The sequence below is a fragment of the Centruroides vittatus genome, unplaced genomic scaffold (assembly GCF_030686945.1).
Source record: "Centruroides vittatus isolate TY-2023 unplaced genomic scaffold, ASM3068694v2 contig_696, whole genome shotgun sequence".
NCBI lineage: Eukaryota > Metazoa > Arthropoda > Arachnida > Scorpiones > Buthidae > Centruroides > Centruroides vittatus.
In genome coordinates, this window is record NW_027122440.1 from 51,602 (window position 1) to 66,511 (window position 14,910).

The following is a 14,910-nucleotide window of genomic DNA, read 5'->3' on the forward strand; positions in this document are numbered from 1 at the left end:
AGTTTTCTACCGATAAATTTAATTTATTTTCGCTTTTAACTAATAATTTTGAAAAAGCATTTATAATTATGAATAGAAAACACAAGTATTGTACCGGTATATCACACATCGAACTATTTAAATATGTATTCAAAATACATTAGTCGAGAAGAGCATTTAAAAGTCTTGACGTTTCTCATTTCTAGTAGGAACGAAAATCTTCTAGACTTTATATATTATGTTATACGGCAGAATGATCATTTTATATAATGTCTTTATTGTTAAATAAAAACATTATAAGAAAGCAATTCAAAATAAAACTTTTAATTAATTAAGTGCATTAAACACAACCTATAGCCTATTCTTTATTTCTGCTGAAAAAATGCACTAATTTCGCGTAAAAATTCTGGACTCTTAAATAAAAATACACAGAACTTAATTTAAGATGTATTCTCTAAAGTAAGTAACTGGAGAAATTTGAAAATAAATGTACGTACACGAATACTGTATGGTACATGTGTATATAAACACATACACATGTACATAAAGAGTTCGATTATTGACGACTTTTATGATTAGTTTCTTAATTTTAACTTATAAACTGATAGTTTAAAGATCCTTTTCGTTTCTCGCCGTGACCGTATAAGCTCTGCAAAGTGACTGGTGTTCGGCCTATTACTAATGAGTCATATTACTAATATAACATTAATAACATAATATTATTTATTATATCAATTAGTGGCAATTTTCTAATATTTATGTTGATTGTAGTTAATAACAAAAGTTCTGTATTTGTGAGAGTTTGTTTCTCTTCCCCGTATGACGAAGTGTGCTTAAATGAAGAAATAATAAAATTAATATTCCGGGGCAAACCAGGAGAAAATTTTTCATTGTTTCGAATAGAACAAAAGATAGAACGAGAAAGCCACGTGATTGCAAATTTGTAAAATAAACGGAAGTACGCATTACTTTCATTTTTGCAGTGTCAAGTTACTTTATTCCTGGAAACAAGAATATAGTATTTATTTAAATTCCACTTCTTTAAATTGATAGCAAGAGAGAATCTCGTCGTTCAACCTGTCTTTTCTCGCTCGTAATTCCACATAGATGTCGTAGCATCCCTAAACATTCAAAGAAAATTACATAAAAATATATTCGGAATATTAAAAGTTCTTGCTAGAAGTTAATTGAATTCGAGTCTTACCGGTTGGAGAACTTTTCCTAGTGAGATACAGATGTGCATTGGTCCCGGTGGAATTGACTTTGGCTGTGGCTGATAAATATTTTCTCGGTTACAAAATTCTGTGGCTTCCGAACCCATACATTCCCTAATTTTATTGTAGGCGATGTTCATAGTTATTGGCCTGAAAAGTCCATTCTAATCTTTTATACATGAATTAATTCGAAAAATTTTATAACAACTTTCCAGTCGTTATAACATAGCTAATAATTTGGTTTAATTTTATTATCGTATTCTAATTTAAAATATCTTAAATTAAATTCTCTAAACATACATTTCCTTATCTGTTTCGTTTTTGTCCTGACCGCATTTTACCGCACTCAAATAGAATAAAGCACTGCATGGCACGGTTTCTAAAAAATTCCAATCTAACGAAACATTAAATGGCACTTCATTGATTGGATATGGTTCAATCTTTACGTTGGAATATTCTAATTTTCTCTTTTCATCGTCTACAAAAGATACAAAAAGTTACCGACGATGTCTTACTAGATTAATGCAATATTACTGCACGAATATTACAATAGAACAGCAACGTCGTGTACAAGAATTTCACGTATTTCAATAAATTCAAAAGCCTATTGTCTTGACAAAAGCTTAGAATTATTTAATTATTAATACGAAATTCAAAAACGCACTCACCGCAATAGGAAGGTTTGTAGGAACCATCGCAACACTTTTCCCACGAAAATTGGATTAGGGTAAGAAAGAAGATCGAGGCGAATGTCATGCATGCCATCTTATAACAATCCTGTCGGGAACGAGTTCAATTAATACTTATAATTCGGTTTCTATTGGCCCGATCTGTTATGGGGGAATGTTTGCCGAGCAACAGATGCTGATCGACGCAGTATGCAAATTTCACTTGTTCGTATTCTTGTAATCAATCCGCGTATTATCTGATAAATGAATTTTAATTTAATTTTCATACTGTGATAAATACAAACATTTACAAATATTTAGCATAAAAACGAATTAAGTATATTTTAATTAAAATAAATGTACGAAAAAATAAAATGTAACGTGAATGTTCGTCACGTATAATTCAAATTCCGGATCGAACATTAGCATTAGAGTTTATTCATCCGTAAAAAGGAATAATTTTGAAACTTTCCAGTTTAAAACGTTTATGAACGAAATTCTTCCCGGAAGAGTACAGTACATTCAAAGTCATTTGTAGTGTATATCGATATTATTAAAATATTGTTAAATCTTATACAAAATGTTTTCTCGATTTGTCTCCGAGATTTGTGTTGTTCGTTACCGAGGTCATCAGTTATTCATTCATATTTGCAGTCAACTGAGGTGAAATTTTTTTGTTCTCTTACGGAGTTTCGGATTCTATAAGCTGCAAACTGTTTGAATTACTGTAATTTTTTACTGACTTACCACGGTGTCTTTTCAGTGTGCTGGTTAACGAATAAATTGTTTCGACTTATTTTGAGAGGGAAAACAAACAGGTAAAAGCGTACGATTAATCATTTTAGCTAATTGTGGATAACCAAACTCGAAAGGGTTCGGCGATGTATATGCGAAGCAAACAAATGTATCAAATACTCGATTTATGCAGAAATTATAATATCTAATGTCCTTCGGGACAATAAAAACTATCGTTTTTATTGTCCCGAAGTATGTGTAAACAGTATTTGGTTATTGAAAGCGGTCCTAAAATCAGGCGGATAATGCAAATAAACTTGATTTGCACGCGTAGAAATATTCAAAAACACTTTTAATTACAAAAAATAAGTATTTAAAATTATATGTTTTTTATAATTAACGAATTATTATAATTAAAAATAAAATATTTTATAAGTATAAAAAAACAACGTTTAACAAATTACTTTGCTTTTCGTTTATTCTTCCGTCGTTCGCTACCAGTTGACCAGTCCACATTTCCACAAATACGAAGGCGACCTTTCTTTATAGGCTACTGCCGACGTAACAAAATGTAAAATAGGTAAAACGTCCTCTGGAGCTATCGCCTGGAGTTTATTCTTCCGGACGGAAGAATAAACGAAAAGCAAAGTAATTTGTTAAACGTTGTTTTTTTATACATATACAATGTATTACCGTCGACCATGTGTTATAATTTTATTTACTTAAATAAAATATTTTATTAAATTTCCTAATTTGTTCTGATATTAATTCAGGTTCATAAATCTACGTGGCATTTATTTAATGATAATAATCACCGATTAGTGTACACAGCAGACGACCATCTGCTAGACTCGAAATCGTTCCGCGTTTGTTCATTATAAAAGTCGGATTGGTTTATAACATCGCATATTTTCCAGATACAGAGAGAAGACATTTACGGATGAGTATTTTCTATTATTTGTGTGTTGTTTTCGAGATTATAATTAAATTTTATGTAATTTAATTTTTTGTATTTTATTTTTCGAATTAATTTTTATATAATTTAAGTATTTTGGGTTTATTTCAATGGCACTTAATATAAATATCTGGTAAAGCATAAAAATTAAGCTCCTTCAGTAAAAATTTGAAATTGAGAATTCAGGCATTTTCCCAAAGTAATTTCGCATGTCTAATGCAAAAAAATCTGGATCATTTTTTACAGACGCTCAGTAGCTGCTTAAACGTTTATCTACTGACAACGTAAACGTGTTATAAATCAAGCAAACACAAAAAATATTACTTACACTTTTGCAACGCGGTGCGCCTGGTGGGGTCTGTGAGGCCCGGCACTTATTCGACCGCGTATAGTTCGCAAGCTATCGCGCGATGAACTAAAAATTTTGTGGGGATCGGAAGCGCATAAAGAGAACTGAAGCTACTAATAACCTTAAGTCGCTAACGCAAATATTAACTCAAATTCAACACTGTTTTATTTATTTATTATTTTTTTGCTATTAAGGTTCACAGGAAACTGTTGCTGGTAGTAGCAGCGCCCGGGGAATGGCACGACAATTGGAAATGGTGCTTTCGATGGTATGGCAAGTTCTGCAAAAAGTTCTGAAGTTCTATCCATACAAGATAAGCCGCCTGCAAGAATTAAAACCAATCGACCATTCTACACGGTTTACATTTGCTCTGACATTTCTTGCTGTTTCGCTGCAGCAGCGCGAAATTCACCCCTACCCGCAAATTTAGGTACTACTTTTTTCTTCGCGGAATCTCTTTCCCACGTTGTCCTTAGTCACTCTCACAAATTTGGCGACAGTCCGGCTGTTAGATTGCTCTACAGATGTCTCTGAGTACCGTCAGTTTAAAAAAGAACACCCCGTATTTCATCAGAGCAAACAAAATATGAATATTCAATTCATTTTATAGAAATCTGGTTGATTGTGCAAACTACTTATTGAAACTCATTTGCAAAACTCCAACTCCAAAGACGAAACGATAGGTTTTGAGAAATACAAATTTCCTTATGTATTTTAACGTACAAAGTGTTTAACGTACGACTGCTCGAAAGTCAAGAATTTGGCTACGAAATAATCACCACCAAATAAAATTTAAGCAACGACTCTTACAGGTAAATATAAAGAAATTTCCTTTTTTCACGAAAACGTAAGAGTAAGTAATAATGTGAAAAGGTAGATGTTTTACTTAAAAAGTTAATTATTCTATTTTGAGTAATTCGTAGAACGGAGAGATTATGACTTTATTGTTGGAAGTTTGCTACGGCTTTGGAGTGATTTCTTCTAGCAATATTATCTACAGTCTACAGTCGAAAGAATTGCACGATGCTAATTCTTTGGAATCCAACAGGACGAAAGAAAAAGAAGAAATGAGTAAGAATAAGCTAGCATAGCAGAGGAAAGGAAATCAGAGAAAAATAACAATAGGAAAGATACAGTCGTCGATAGTATCGTACTGTACCTTACGATGTAAGATGTTTTCAAAATTGGAAGTGACATACGAACAGTAAAAAGATCTACACATCAAATAAATATACGCTTTTTCTTTGCACTTCGATGTTATTTTACTGGAAGCTTGCAATTGTCACGGGGGTTAAGCCATGGTGTTACGCAACAAAGTAATGGTAGAGTACATTTTTAAACGAGTTCCCATTGCTTTACCACAGCAACGGCAGAGGCGTATCAGATTAAGAATATAATAATTCCTATTTCTATTATTCATGTTATGCTTACATTGAATTTGTGATTTATTTTTACGTTCGAAATACGTCAATTACAGCAAATACTTATTGTTCATAGAACAGTTGTGTCGTGTGATCACGACTAGCACACGTCGCTCATTCACTACACAATTTTATACACTTTCTATATGTCCAAACACTTTCCACTACAATAGAAAATAACTTAAGAATACTCACGATCGGAGGGTTTACTTTCATTAACTATTTGTATTGGACGGCTAAAATTTAGAAATAATGCATGTTGGATTTTCCTCCGTGGATATTTTCGTCTTTTCTAGAAATTTCGTTATAATTGCCACAGGACTTTAATAACGGAAGTTTTTCGAATAAAAATTGTGATATGATTCAAATTACTGAAAAATTTCTTCTTTAGTAGTAACAGTTATCGCCCGGATTACTATCGATTGTTATTGCAGAATAGAAATTACCATTAAAATCACATTATAAATTACGTGCTGTACTTACCGATTGTATAATGCTGACAAACTGGCGAATTCTCCAATTCTGATGACATGAAAATTCTTCCTGTAGTGAATATATACAGAGCTAGAAATTTAAATCCAGTTGGTTGCATTGGTATTAATTGACGAATAAAAGAGATCCACGTTTTATTACAGGGGAATGTTATAATAGATTTATTACTTCAATAGCAATAACTTTTAGAAAGTAAAATTACCAATACTGGAATATAATTATTTATATCTTTGAGAAATAAGTAGATTATTGATTCAGCTAGAAATGAAATGAAAAAGTATTTTGAATACTAATTATTATGCCTTTGTGTCCTTTCTATCTTAATTTAAAATTTTGTATACTAGTAGTTTTTATATATTAACAGGACTAAATAAAGAACATTATTTTTGATCTGTAAGACTAAATATCTGCATCCATAATTTTTAGTATAATAAGTCCTGTTAATATATAAAAAGTACTAGTACTAGTACTTTTACAACTTACAAGTACTTTTAGTACTTAAAAAGTACTAGTACTAAATTGCATTGTGACATTGTCACAATGCAATTTTTAATCATATGGAGCCATCAACTAAAACATTATCCTTTAAAACTAACTTTAATATTAATTAATTATAATAAAAATGTATTGAAAAAATGTTGCAAACAAATATATTTCTTTTTTGGTAAACTAAAACTTTCTACGAGTAAATAAAATGTAATTTGAATCTTATTGAAATATGTCACCCATCACATTCATATCTGCCAAAGCAATGATTCAATTTGTCTGAAAATTTCAAGAAAAAATTATCATTAAATGCACCCAAGTTATTATGTTTGAAATTGGGTTAGCAAAATTGTCCGACTCCACACATAAACTAACATTTGTACATGCCGAAAAACACCAAATTTTTTGCACTTTTTGACGTCTCAGTATTCCCTGAGCCATGTAAAAATCTTGGAGGGGTGATATTTTGATGTGTGGCTATGAATTTTACTGTGATATATATTTTTAACAGCGAGAATAGTAAAATATAAATATTTTTTTAATAAAATGAAGCAACAAAATGAATTATAATAATATATATTTGAATTAATTTCCGAATTTGGAAATTTTTAAAACAATTTTCATTCATTTCAAATGTTTTTTAATTGTATCCCTGAATTTACTCGAAATTATGTTTTTAATATACAGTAACATAGTTCACATTGATGAATATTGAATTACAAAATTGATGCGAATAATTATTTGTGGCATCAAGCCTGGATATAGCAATAAATCTTTTATGATTGTGAACAATAAACTGTCATATCGCAATAAAATAATACAACAGAAACTACGATAATTAAATATTAAAAACATAATGGCACAAAATACTTTAAACAATAATAATTTTCAGACGATTACGATTTATTCGTAATTAAATAATTATGCCAGTCATACCACACGCACACTTTTAGATGTCGGCCATCCCTGCATTACATAGCAATTACTGAAATTTATAAATTAAATTAATAAAATCTAATAAATTTTATACATTTATAAAGTATTATAGTTGTTAATATGCACCAATTTGTACTACTCATCTCTAAATCTACTAAAACTTTATTGGTCTAAAGTTATCGATAGGAAAATGAATCTTTACTGTCATTACGTTTTTATTATATACGCGTTTTTATTTAAATATTATTTTATGACAGTTTAGTTGATAATTATCGATGACGGTCATAAAATATTTATTATTTCTTCCAGATTTCAGTGACTTAACTTCATAAACTATGACAATTAAATACTTATTTAACTCATATAAGTAGTATAGAAATGAGAGACTCTGGAATAATTTGCTAAACTTTTAAGACCTTATAACTTTTATTTCAGTATCTCTCATAATTTCGCAGGAAAGACGTTGAGCAGGGACTAAAAATCAACGAATTTCGCAATAATCGTTAAATCGCTGGAGCGTTTTTGAGATATTTAGTATTTCAAAAACTCTCCTAAACATCAAAACCATGCCCATTTTAGCTGCCTTTTTGGATATACTTTTCCGCGCGATTTGAACAAGTGTTTTTGGAATAATTTGCTGTTTTTATATGTCTTAAGAGAATCAATATTTTTTATATATATTTATGTATATATATATATATATATAACATTAATATTTAAGAGATTTTTTATGTATAAGTTTTTTGTTAAGAGTCTTTTATATATAGATACATCTTAAAAGAATTAATATTTTTATATATAACTTTAATATTTTAGAGATATATAAGTTTTTTTTGTTTAGCTGGCGCCATCTGTTGGCAAATTAATATGGTTTTTTTTCTTTTGTGTCGTGACAACGATTAAATAAAACGACGACAACGACAATTTCTCTCTCTCTCTTTTATTAGAAATAAGAACAAAAAGTTATAATAAAAATGATTACAATAACAATAAAATGGTTACATTTGTGAAAATTCGAACCCACCGGAATTTAGCCGGTAATGATACATCCCTTTCCGCGCGAGTAGAAGGAAAAGGGATATGAGTCAAAAGATAGAGAAAAATGAATCAGGAGGAACAAGAGTCGAAAAACGCGGGTTGGCGAACCTGGAACTCGTGACCGAGAGAATAAAAGGGCGACGACGGAGAAAAGGGGGGTCGGTTACGTTTATCTCTTAGCCTGTGCGCGTGCGGCCAAAAAGTCGAGGGGAACCGCCGGAAATCCACGAAATCGTATCGACTGTGAAGATCGACCCGGATCACGAGGTATGACCCGAAGTTTTGTAAACTCTCCCTCCGCGAATACGAACTCAGGCGACCGACGCTCGCCGTATCTGTAATTGTCAAGTTAGCTTTAATAAATCTTTGTTATTGTTTTATCCGTTGTAATGTCCTTTATTCGAATGTCATCATCCGCCGCTCTACCGTCGAACCCATCACTTCCTCCACTCGCATCCACTCGCGTAACGCGTAACTCCTCCGAACCGCCATCTTGACGTGGGCAGGTCTCACGGACCTGTTAGCCGACAAAAAGGAGGAACGAGAAATCGGCCGCCTCCCGGCACCCACAAATTGGTTTTTCAGGAGTGGGGTTCGACTCCTTCGAAATATCGATAGAGCGGAAAGGATCATATTCGAATAAAAGGGACCATTCCAGTCGAAGTAGGGACCTAAGTCATAGAACTACTTCCGATACTGTTCCTAGTCTGTCTTCCTAAGCTAATTAAACCTATCGCAAAAAAAATGGAGGGCAATCCACAACCCGCGGTAGGGCCAGCTCAAGCGAATCCGAATCCAAACCCCCTCACCCTAGGAGGGTTGGGCGGAATCATTCCACTCCTGCCCGTATTTTCCGGAGAAACGGGAGGTCTCCGAGTTACGGATTTTTTTGACTCGTTAGCGGACGTAACGAAAGTCGCGGCATGGTCAAAGGCCCAAATGCTGGCCGTAGCCAAGCTCAAACTCACCGGGATAGCTCGGGAATTCGTACGGAAGGATAGAAGAATTAAAGAGGTCGACGAATTTGACGAGTTCAAGCGCTTAATGATCGCGCGGTTCGAAAGGGAACCTTATTCGTTTAGGCTTAGTAAATTTTATACCTGCGTCCAAAAACGGGACGAGGACGTACAAACGTACGCCGCCCGACTTCAAGCGCTCGCGATGGAAATCGAGATCACGCCGGAGCCCGGAGCCGACGCCGCAGAAGCCGCTATTATTCAGCGCATTCAAAGAAAGGAGTTAGATGAACGGTTAAAGGCGCAATTTCTTAACGGAATAGATATAAAGATCCGTAGACGAGTAATGAGTCGCGAGGCTGAGACCTTCGATGAGGCACTCAAAGCCGCGATCAGTGAGGAGACGATCGAACAGCTCACCTCCCATCCGCGGGGAATATTACGAACAGTCCGGGACAGCGAGCGAGTGACCGACCCCCCCTCACAGGATCAGATAGCTCAATTGACGTCGGCTATGCAAGAACTGCAAGCCAGAGTGGAAGGGTTAACCCGAACCTCCGCGACCGGTAATGTTAGAATCCCTCCAGAGAGGCGAAATAATTGGGGAGATAATCGAGGTAATCGGAATAATCCGCCTTCCCAACGAGGAGGCTACCGCGCCGGTAACACTAGTCGTATGTCCAATCGACCGAATAATCAACCCTATCGGAACCGGAATCCCTCCGATCGCCGAGAGAACAATCCTAGCGATGCTCCTATGCGTACGCGAAGCGACGTCGAGCATGCGGAGGCCCCAAGAAGGCGCGAGAGCGGCGAGAGCTATCGGGGTCGTGCTAGAGAGGAGAAACCCAACAGGTGGAGAGGAAAAGTACGAAGCGTCCAGGGCCAGCGATCCCCGTATAATAACCGGCGACGACCCTCTCGTGCCGAATACACTCCCGAAAAGGACAAAAAGCGAAACCCGCACACCGGGAAACCACAGGCTCAAGCGGTCACTGCTATTACGTATCCCGATATTCGAAGCGAAGCTACCTTTGAATGTTATATAGGAGGAAGCCCGGCCATTGTGCAGATAGACACTGGAGCTAAGGTATCCCTCTTGTCTAAAGCTTTTGCCAAAACAATGAAGGAAAGGATACACATCGATCACCATAAAGAGACCGATTTACGAAGCGCTACCGGTCATATCATTCAAACTTACGGTATTGCGAACCCTACCTTCGAAATCGGCGACCTGCAGTTCCCCTTTGCGTGTTGTCTAGTGGATATAGACGTTACATATCCTTGCGACGGCATTATTGGAAGGGATATGATCGCTGATAAGGGCTTTCTTATCAACTTAAAGAAAGGAGAATTGATTATACCTCCTGTTACGGTAGTAACGTTATTAAACTCCACGATGTCCGGAGACGAGTCGGGGACGGAACTACCCGACGAAACGACAACGCGTAACCGACAGGTCCAGGGAAGTCGGAATAAATCGAGGGAAAAGGCCCAGGTAACTGCGGCTATAAGATCTAAAAAGGGATCACAAGGACAGGTAAACGGAGAAGGAAAGGAGGTAGTCTTAATAGAACCGTGCCGACTCCCCCCCATGACGGATAATATCGTAAGCGCGACCATCCGAGGACGTCGCACAAGTAATAAAATGGGAGTAATTGAGACACTTCCCCTTGCCCAGGAAGGAATATTCGGAGCCGATGTATTGGTCACACCCAACAAAAAGGGACAAGTACCCATCCGTCTCCGCAATTCGACCCACCAGACGATAACGTTAAAGAAAGGAGAAAAAGTAGGCACGTATTTCGAGGCGGTCCAGGAAATAGACCCGGTCGGGACTATCCGAGAAGGAGAAACGGCACAATTATCAGAGGCCGAATTTAACCAATTATTTGATTGGACCGATATCCCGGAAGATGAACACCAAGAGCTTTTAACCTTATTATATAAATATCGACACGTTTTCGCCGTTAATGATTACGATTTGGGGTATTGTGATATTGTGCAACATAAAATTGATACCGGCGATGCGGCGCCCGTTTACTCCCCCCCGTATCGAATTCCATATGCGCAACGGCAGCAATTAAATGAAATAATCGATGGACTTTTAGCGAATAACATCATCGAACATTCTACATCACCCTGGAGTTCAGCAGCGCTTCTCGTTAAGAAAAAACTAGGCGGTTTGAGATTAGTTATAGATTACCGCAAGTTAAACAAAATCACTAAAGTAGATCCATATCCACTGCCCTTAGTGCAGGAATCCCTTAGCTTGATGGGCCAAGCAAAATATTTCTCCACCATGGACACAGTCTCAGGATTTTGGCAATTGAGTGTATGTGATAAGGAGAAAACAGCCTTCTCCACACCTGATGGGCACTATCAATGGAACAGGTGCCCCATGGGGCTCCGTAACTCACCTGCAGCCTTTGAAAGAACCATGGACTTCGTCCTGCATGGTCTGAAGGGAAAGACATGCCTCGTCTACATGGACGACATCTTGACTTTCAGTCCCGACTTCCCTACTCACCTCAAACGCTTGGAACAAATATTCCAACGATTAGGCGAAGCCGGAATTAAGCTAAAACCAAAAAAATGTCATTTCCTGCAGAGGCAAATAAAATTTTTAGGCCATGAAATTTCTGAACAGGGTATAAAACCAGATAGCGATAAGGTAAAGTGCGTCTTAGACTTCCCTAGGCCCGAAAATGAGCGAGAAATTCGATCCTTTTTAGGATTAACTGGTTATTATCGTCGACATGTGGACAAGTATGCAAAAATTGCAAAACCCTTAACGGATTTATTGAAGAAAGATGCCTCTTTCGAATGGGGCCCGGCTCAACAAGAAAGTTTCGAGACGCTAAAGCAAATTCTAACCTCCACTCCATTATTAAAATCACCGGACTTTTCGAAGCCTTTTATCCTTGCTACAGATGCTTCAAATGTTGCCTTAGGAGCCATATTATCCCAAGAGGAAAATGGCACCGAGAAACCGATTGCTTATGCAAGTCGATTACTGAGAAAACCCGAACTTAATTACAGCACGACTGAGAAGGAGTGTTTAGCTACGGTTTGGGCTGTGAGATATTTCAAACCTTACTTATATGGACGAAAATTTACGATACTCACAGATCATCGACCTCTGCGTTGGTTATTAGACTGTAAGGACTCAACTACCAATTCGCGGCTATCACGATGGATTATCTTCCTCCAAGAATTCGATTTTGACGTGGTTCACAAAGCTGGAGAGTCGCATAAAAATGCAGATGCTCTTAGCCGTATCCCTATTCGGCAAATCCAGGAGGTAGAACCTATATTTTCCCTGACGCAAATCGCGAAGGCGCAACAAGGAGATACGCGGTGGAAACCCCTTATCCAACAATTGCAAAGCGGAGCAATCTCAGGAAATTGGAACGGCCTTACCTTAGATGAATTCTATCTCAATGAAGAAGGCGCCCTATGCCACAAAGGCACCAATAAAGGACAGTCCGACTGGTGGGAACAAATTGTTGTCCCAGCCGCTCTTAAGGATTATCTCCTATATACCTTCCATGATAATCCCATCGCTGGACATCTGGGAGAACTTAAGATGCGTTCTAAAATAGCTAAGTCGTTTTATTGGCCGGAAATGACCAAGGAGATACGAAATTATTGTCAAAGCTGTCTAAGCTGCGCGAAACATCGTCGGCGCGGACGCAGAGCCCAAGCCGAATTACAATTATTTGCTCCCCTTTCACACGTCTTTGAACGTACCGCTATGGATATTGTTGGACCACTCCCGCGCACCACTACGGGGAATAAATATATCTTAGTCTTCGTCGATCACTTTACCCGGTATGCTGAGGCTATTCCACTACCGGATGTTAGTAGTAAGACGATCGCGAAAGCCTTCGTTACCAATATTATATTACGTCACTCGACGCCGACGCACTTACTGACGGACCGAGCTCCGAATCTGATTTCGAAAATGTTTACCGAAGTATGCAAGCTTCTGAACATAAACAGGCTCCTCACCACCGCCTATCATCCCGCCAGTAATGGCGTTGTGGAAAGATTTAACAAAACATTAATTGATATTTTAGCACATTATGTAGCCAGAGATCAACACGATTGGGATGAGTGGATACCTTACGCTCTCTTCGCGTACAACACCTCGGTTCACGCTTCTATGAATGAGAGCCCATTCTTCCTTTTGTATGGTAGAGACCCTACCTATCCGTTTGATATAGTTACTAAGCCGGTGGAAGTGCGTTATGATATAGATGACAATTTTGCCTCAGAATTACAACAACGGATGAAATTAGCACATCAAACCGCTCAACAGGTGGCCGAACAGGCCGCCGAAGCTCGACAAGAACGACACCGGCGACAAAATAAACCTCCCTGTTATAAGGTGGGAGACAGGGTTCTATTAAAGGAAGTCGTTACGCCAAGAGGGTTAAAGCAGAAATTAGCACCGCGATGGTCTGGACCCTATCGAATTATCGAAGCTCTCGGTCCGGTAAACTTTAAAATTGAACATTTAGAAACCAAACGTAAGATGCATGTCCACGCGGATCGAATCAAACCAACAACCGCCCGCGAGGAAGTCCACCTGCGGCAAACGCAAAATAATGATCAGCTCACAACCTTGACCGCACCCACTGAGCTTGATCCATCCCCGTATCTCGACCCGTGGGACGAATTTATCTTAACCTCTATCCCTACTCAACCCCCTTCGGGAGAAATAGTAGAAAGGGAAAGTGAAGAGGACACCGAGCACGAGGACTCAGAACGCGAACAATCGGAAACTGAGGAACCAGAGAGTACGCCTCCATACGCGCTACGTAGCCGCGGCCCTGTCCCCGAACAGCCATGGGTGATGCCGCGGCCCAGTCGAAATCGTAGTCGCATCCCTCGGTTCGTTTCACCGACGACTAGTCTACCGTCATCCCCTGACGAGAATTAGACTAAGAACGAGAAGCTAACCCGCTTCCGGGAAGTAACACACCGTTACCGGAAACTCCCCGGAGCGATATAACACAACTAACCTCCACGTGTTGTTGTTCGAACGTATTAACGCTGCCATTTTAAGGCCTTTTTGTTTAACTTTTCTCGTTCGAAGGTTTTGACTATAATATAATCATATAACCATATATATCATCTATTATATTAAATATTCCATATATTCGAATTTTAGTTAGCCATTTTAACGAATTTAATCGAATTTTAACGTTTCGAATTATAAGAACATATTAGCTTCCTTATCTAGACTTAAGTTAGGATTTTAACATCCTAGCGACCTGAGGGAGAGTAACCCCATTTATAACTTTTTGTAATATGTACCTCGATCCGAACTTAAATAGACTTTTCATTTCAAATAACTGTTTATAATTAACTTTTGTGAGTACCTATAGGACGACACCCTCGCCGCAACGGACTAAGACTTTGACGACCCTCCACCAAAATTAATCACTGCACCAAATTCCACGCACGACGACACCGCCACACTACAACCGACCACATCAAGACACCACTCACCGGAATCCTCCAGCCCTCAAGGTCCTGTTTAAATTCGATCGTCACAACAAGCGAACCACGCCAACCAGGTAGCACAAGGCAACAAAACTCTCATCAACCAGAGGACATAACGAACACTCAAGACCTTGAACTTTACTCTCGTGCCCAAGTGACGAAAGGAA

General features: G+C 37.6%; 1 protein-coding gene across 4 annotated transcripts; it reads right to left on the bottom strand.

Moving 5' to 3' along the window:
* Positions 1–948: 948 nt before the first annotated feature.
* LOC136980383 (uncharacterized) lies at positions 949–5,912 on the bottom strand. Of its 4 annotated transcripts, none has more exons than XM_067276485.1 (6): positions 5,805–5,868; positions 5,517–5,692; positions 1,862–1,970; positions 1,494–1,671; positions 1,184–1,343; positions 949–1,100 (listed from the first exon to the last, which is right to left on the bottom strand). In XM_067276485.1, exons 2-6 carry the CDS (start codon positions 5,535–5,537, stop codon positions 1,002–1,004), a joined length of 567 nt encoding a protein of 188 aa, XP_067132586.1. In that variant the 5' UTR covers positions 5,538–5,692; positions 5,805–5,868; the 3' UTR covers positions 949–1,001. The 4 variants fall into 4 exon arrangements, with proteins under 4 accessions (XP_067132586.1, XP_067132588.1, XP_067132587.1 ...); XM_067276487.1 differs by having other exon boundaries at positions 1,862–2,118; XM_067276486.1 differs by lacking the exon at positions 5,517–5,692 and having other exon boundaries at positions 1,862–2,118; positions 5,805–5,912.
* Between the last annotated feature and the right edge of the window lie 8,998 nt (positions 5,913–14,910).

Coding starts and splice junctions, on each gene's coding strand:
- LOC136980383 (XM_067276485.1), bottom strand. CDS start 5,537: ATGAAAGTAAACCCTCCGATC. Junction 1,971..5,516: donor TGAAAGTAAACCCTCCGATC/GTGAGTATTCTT, acceptor CGTTCCCGACAG/GATTGTTATAAGATGGCATG. Junction 1,672..1,861: donor CTACAAACCTTCCTATTGCG/GTGAGTGCGTTT, acceptor TATCTTTTGTAG/ACGATGAAAAGAGAAAATTA.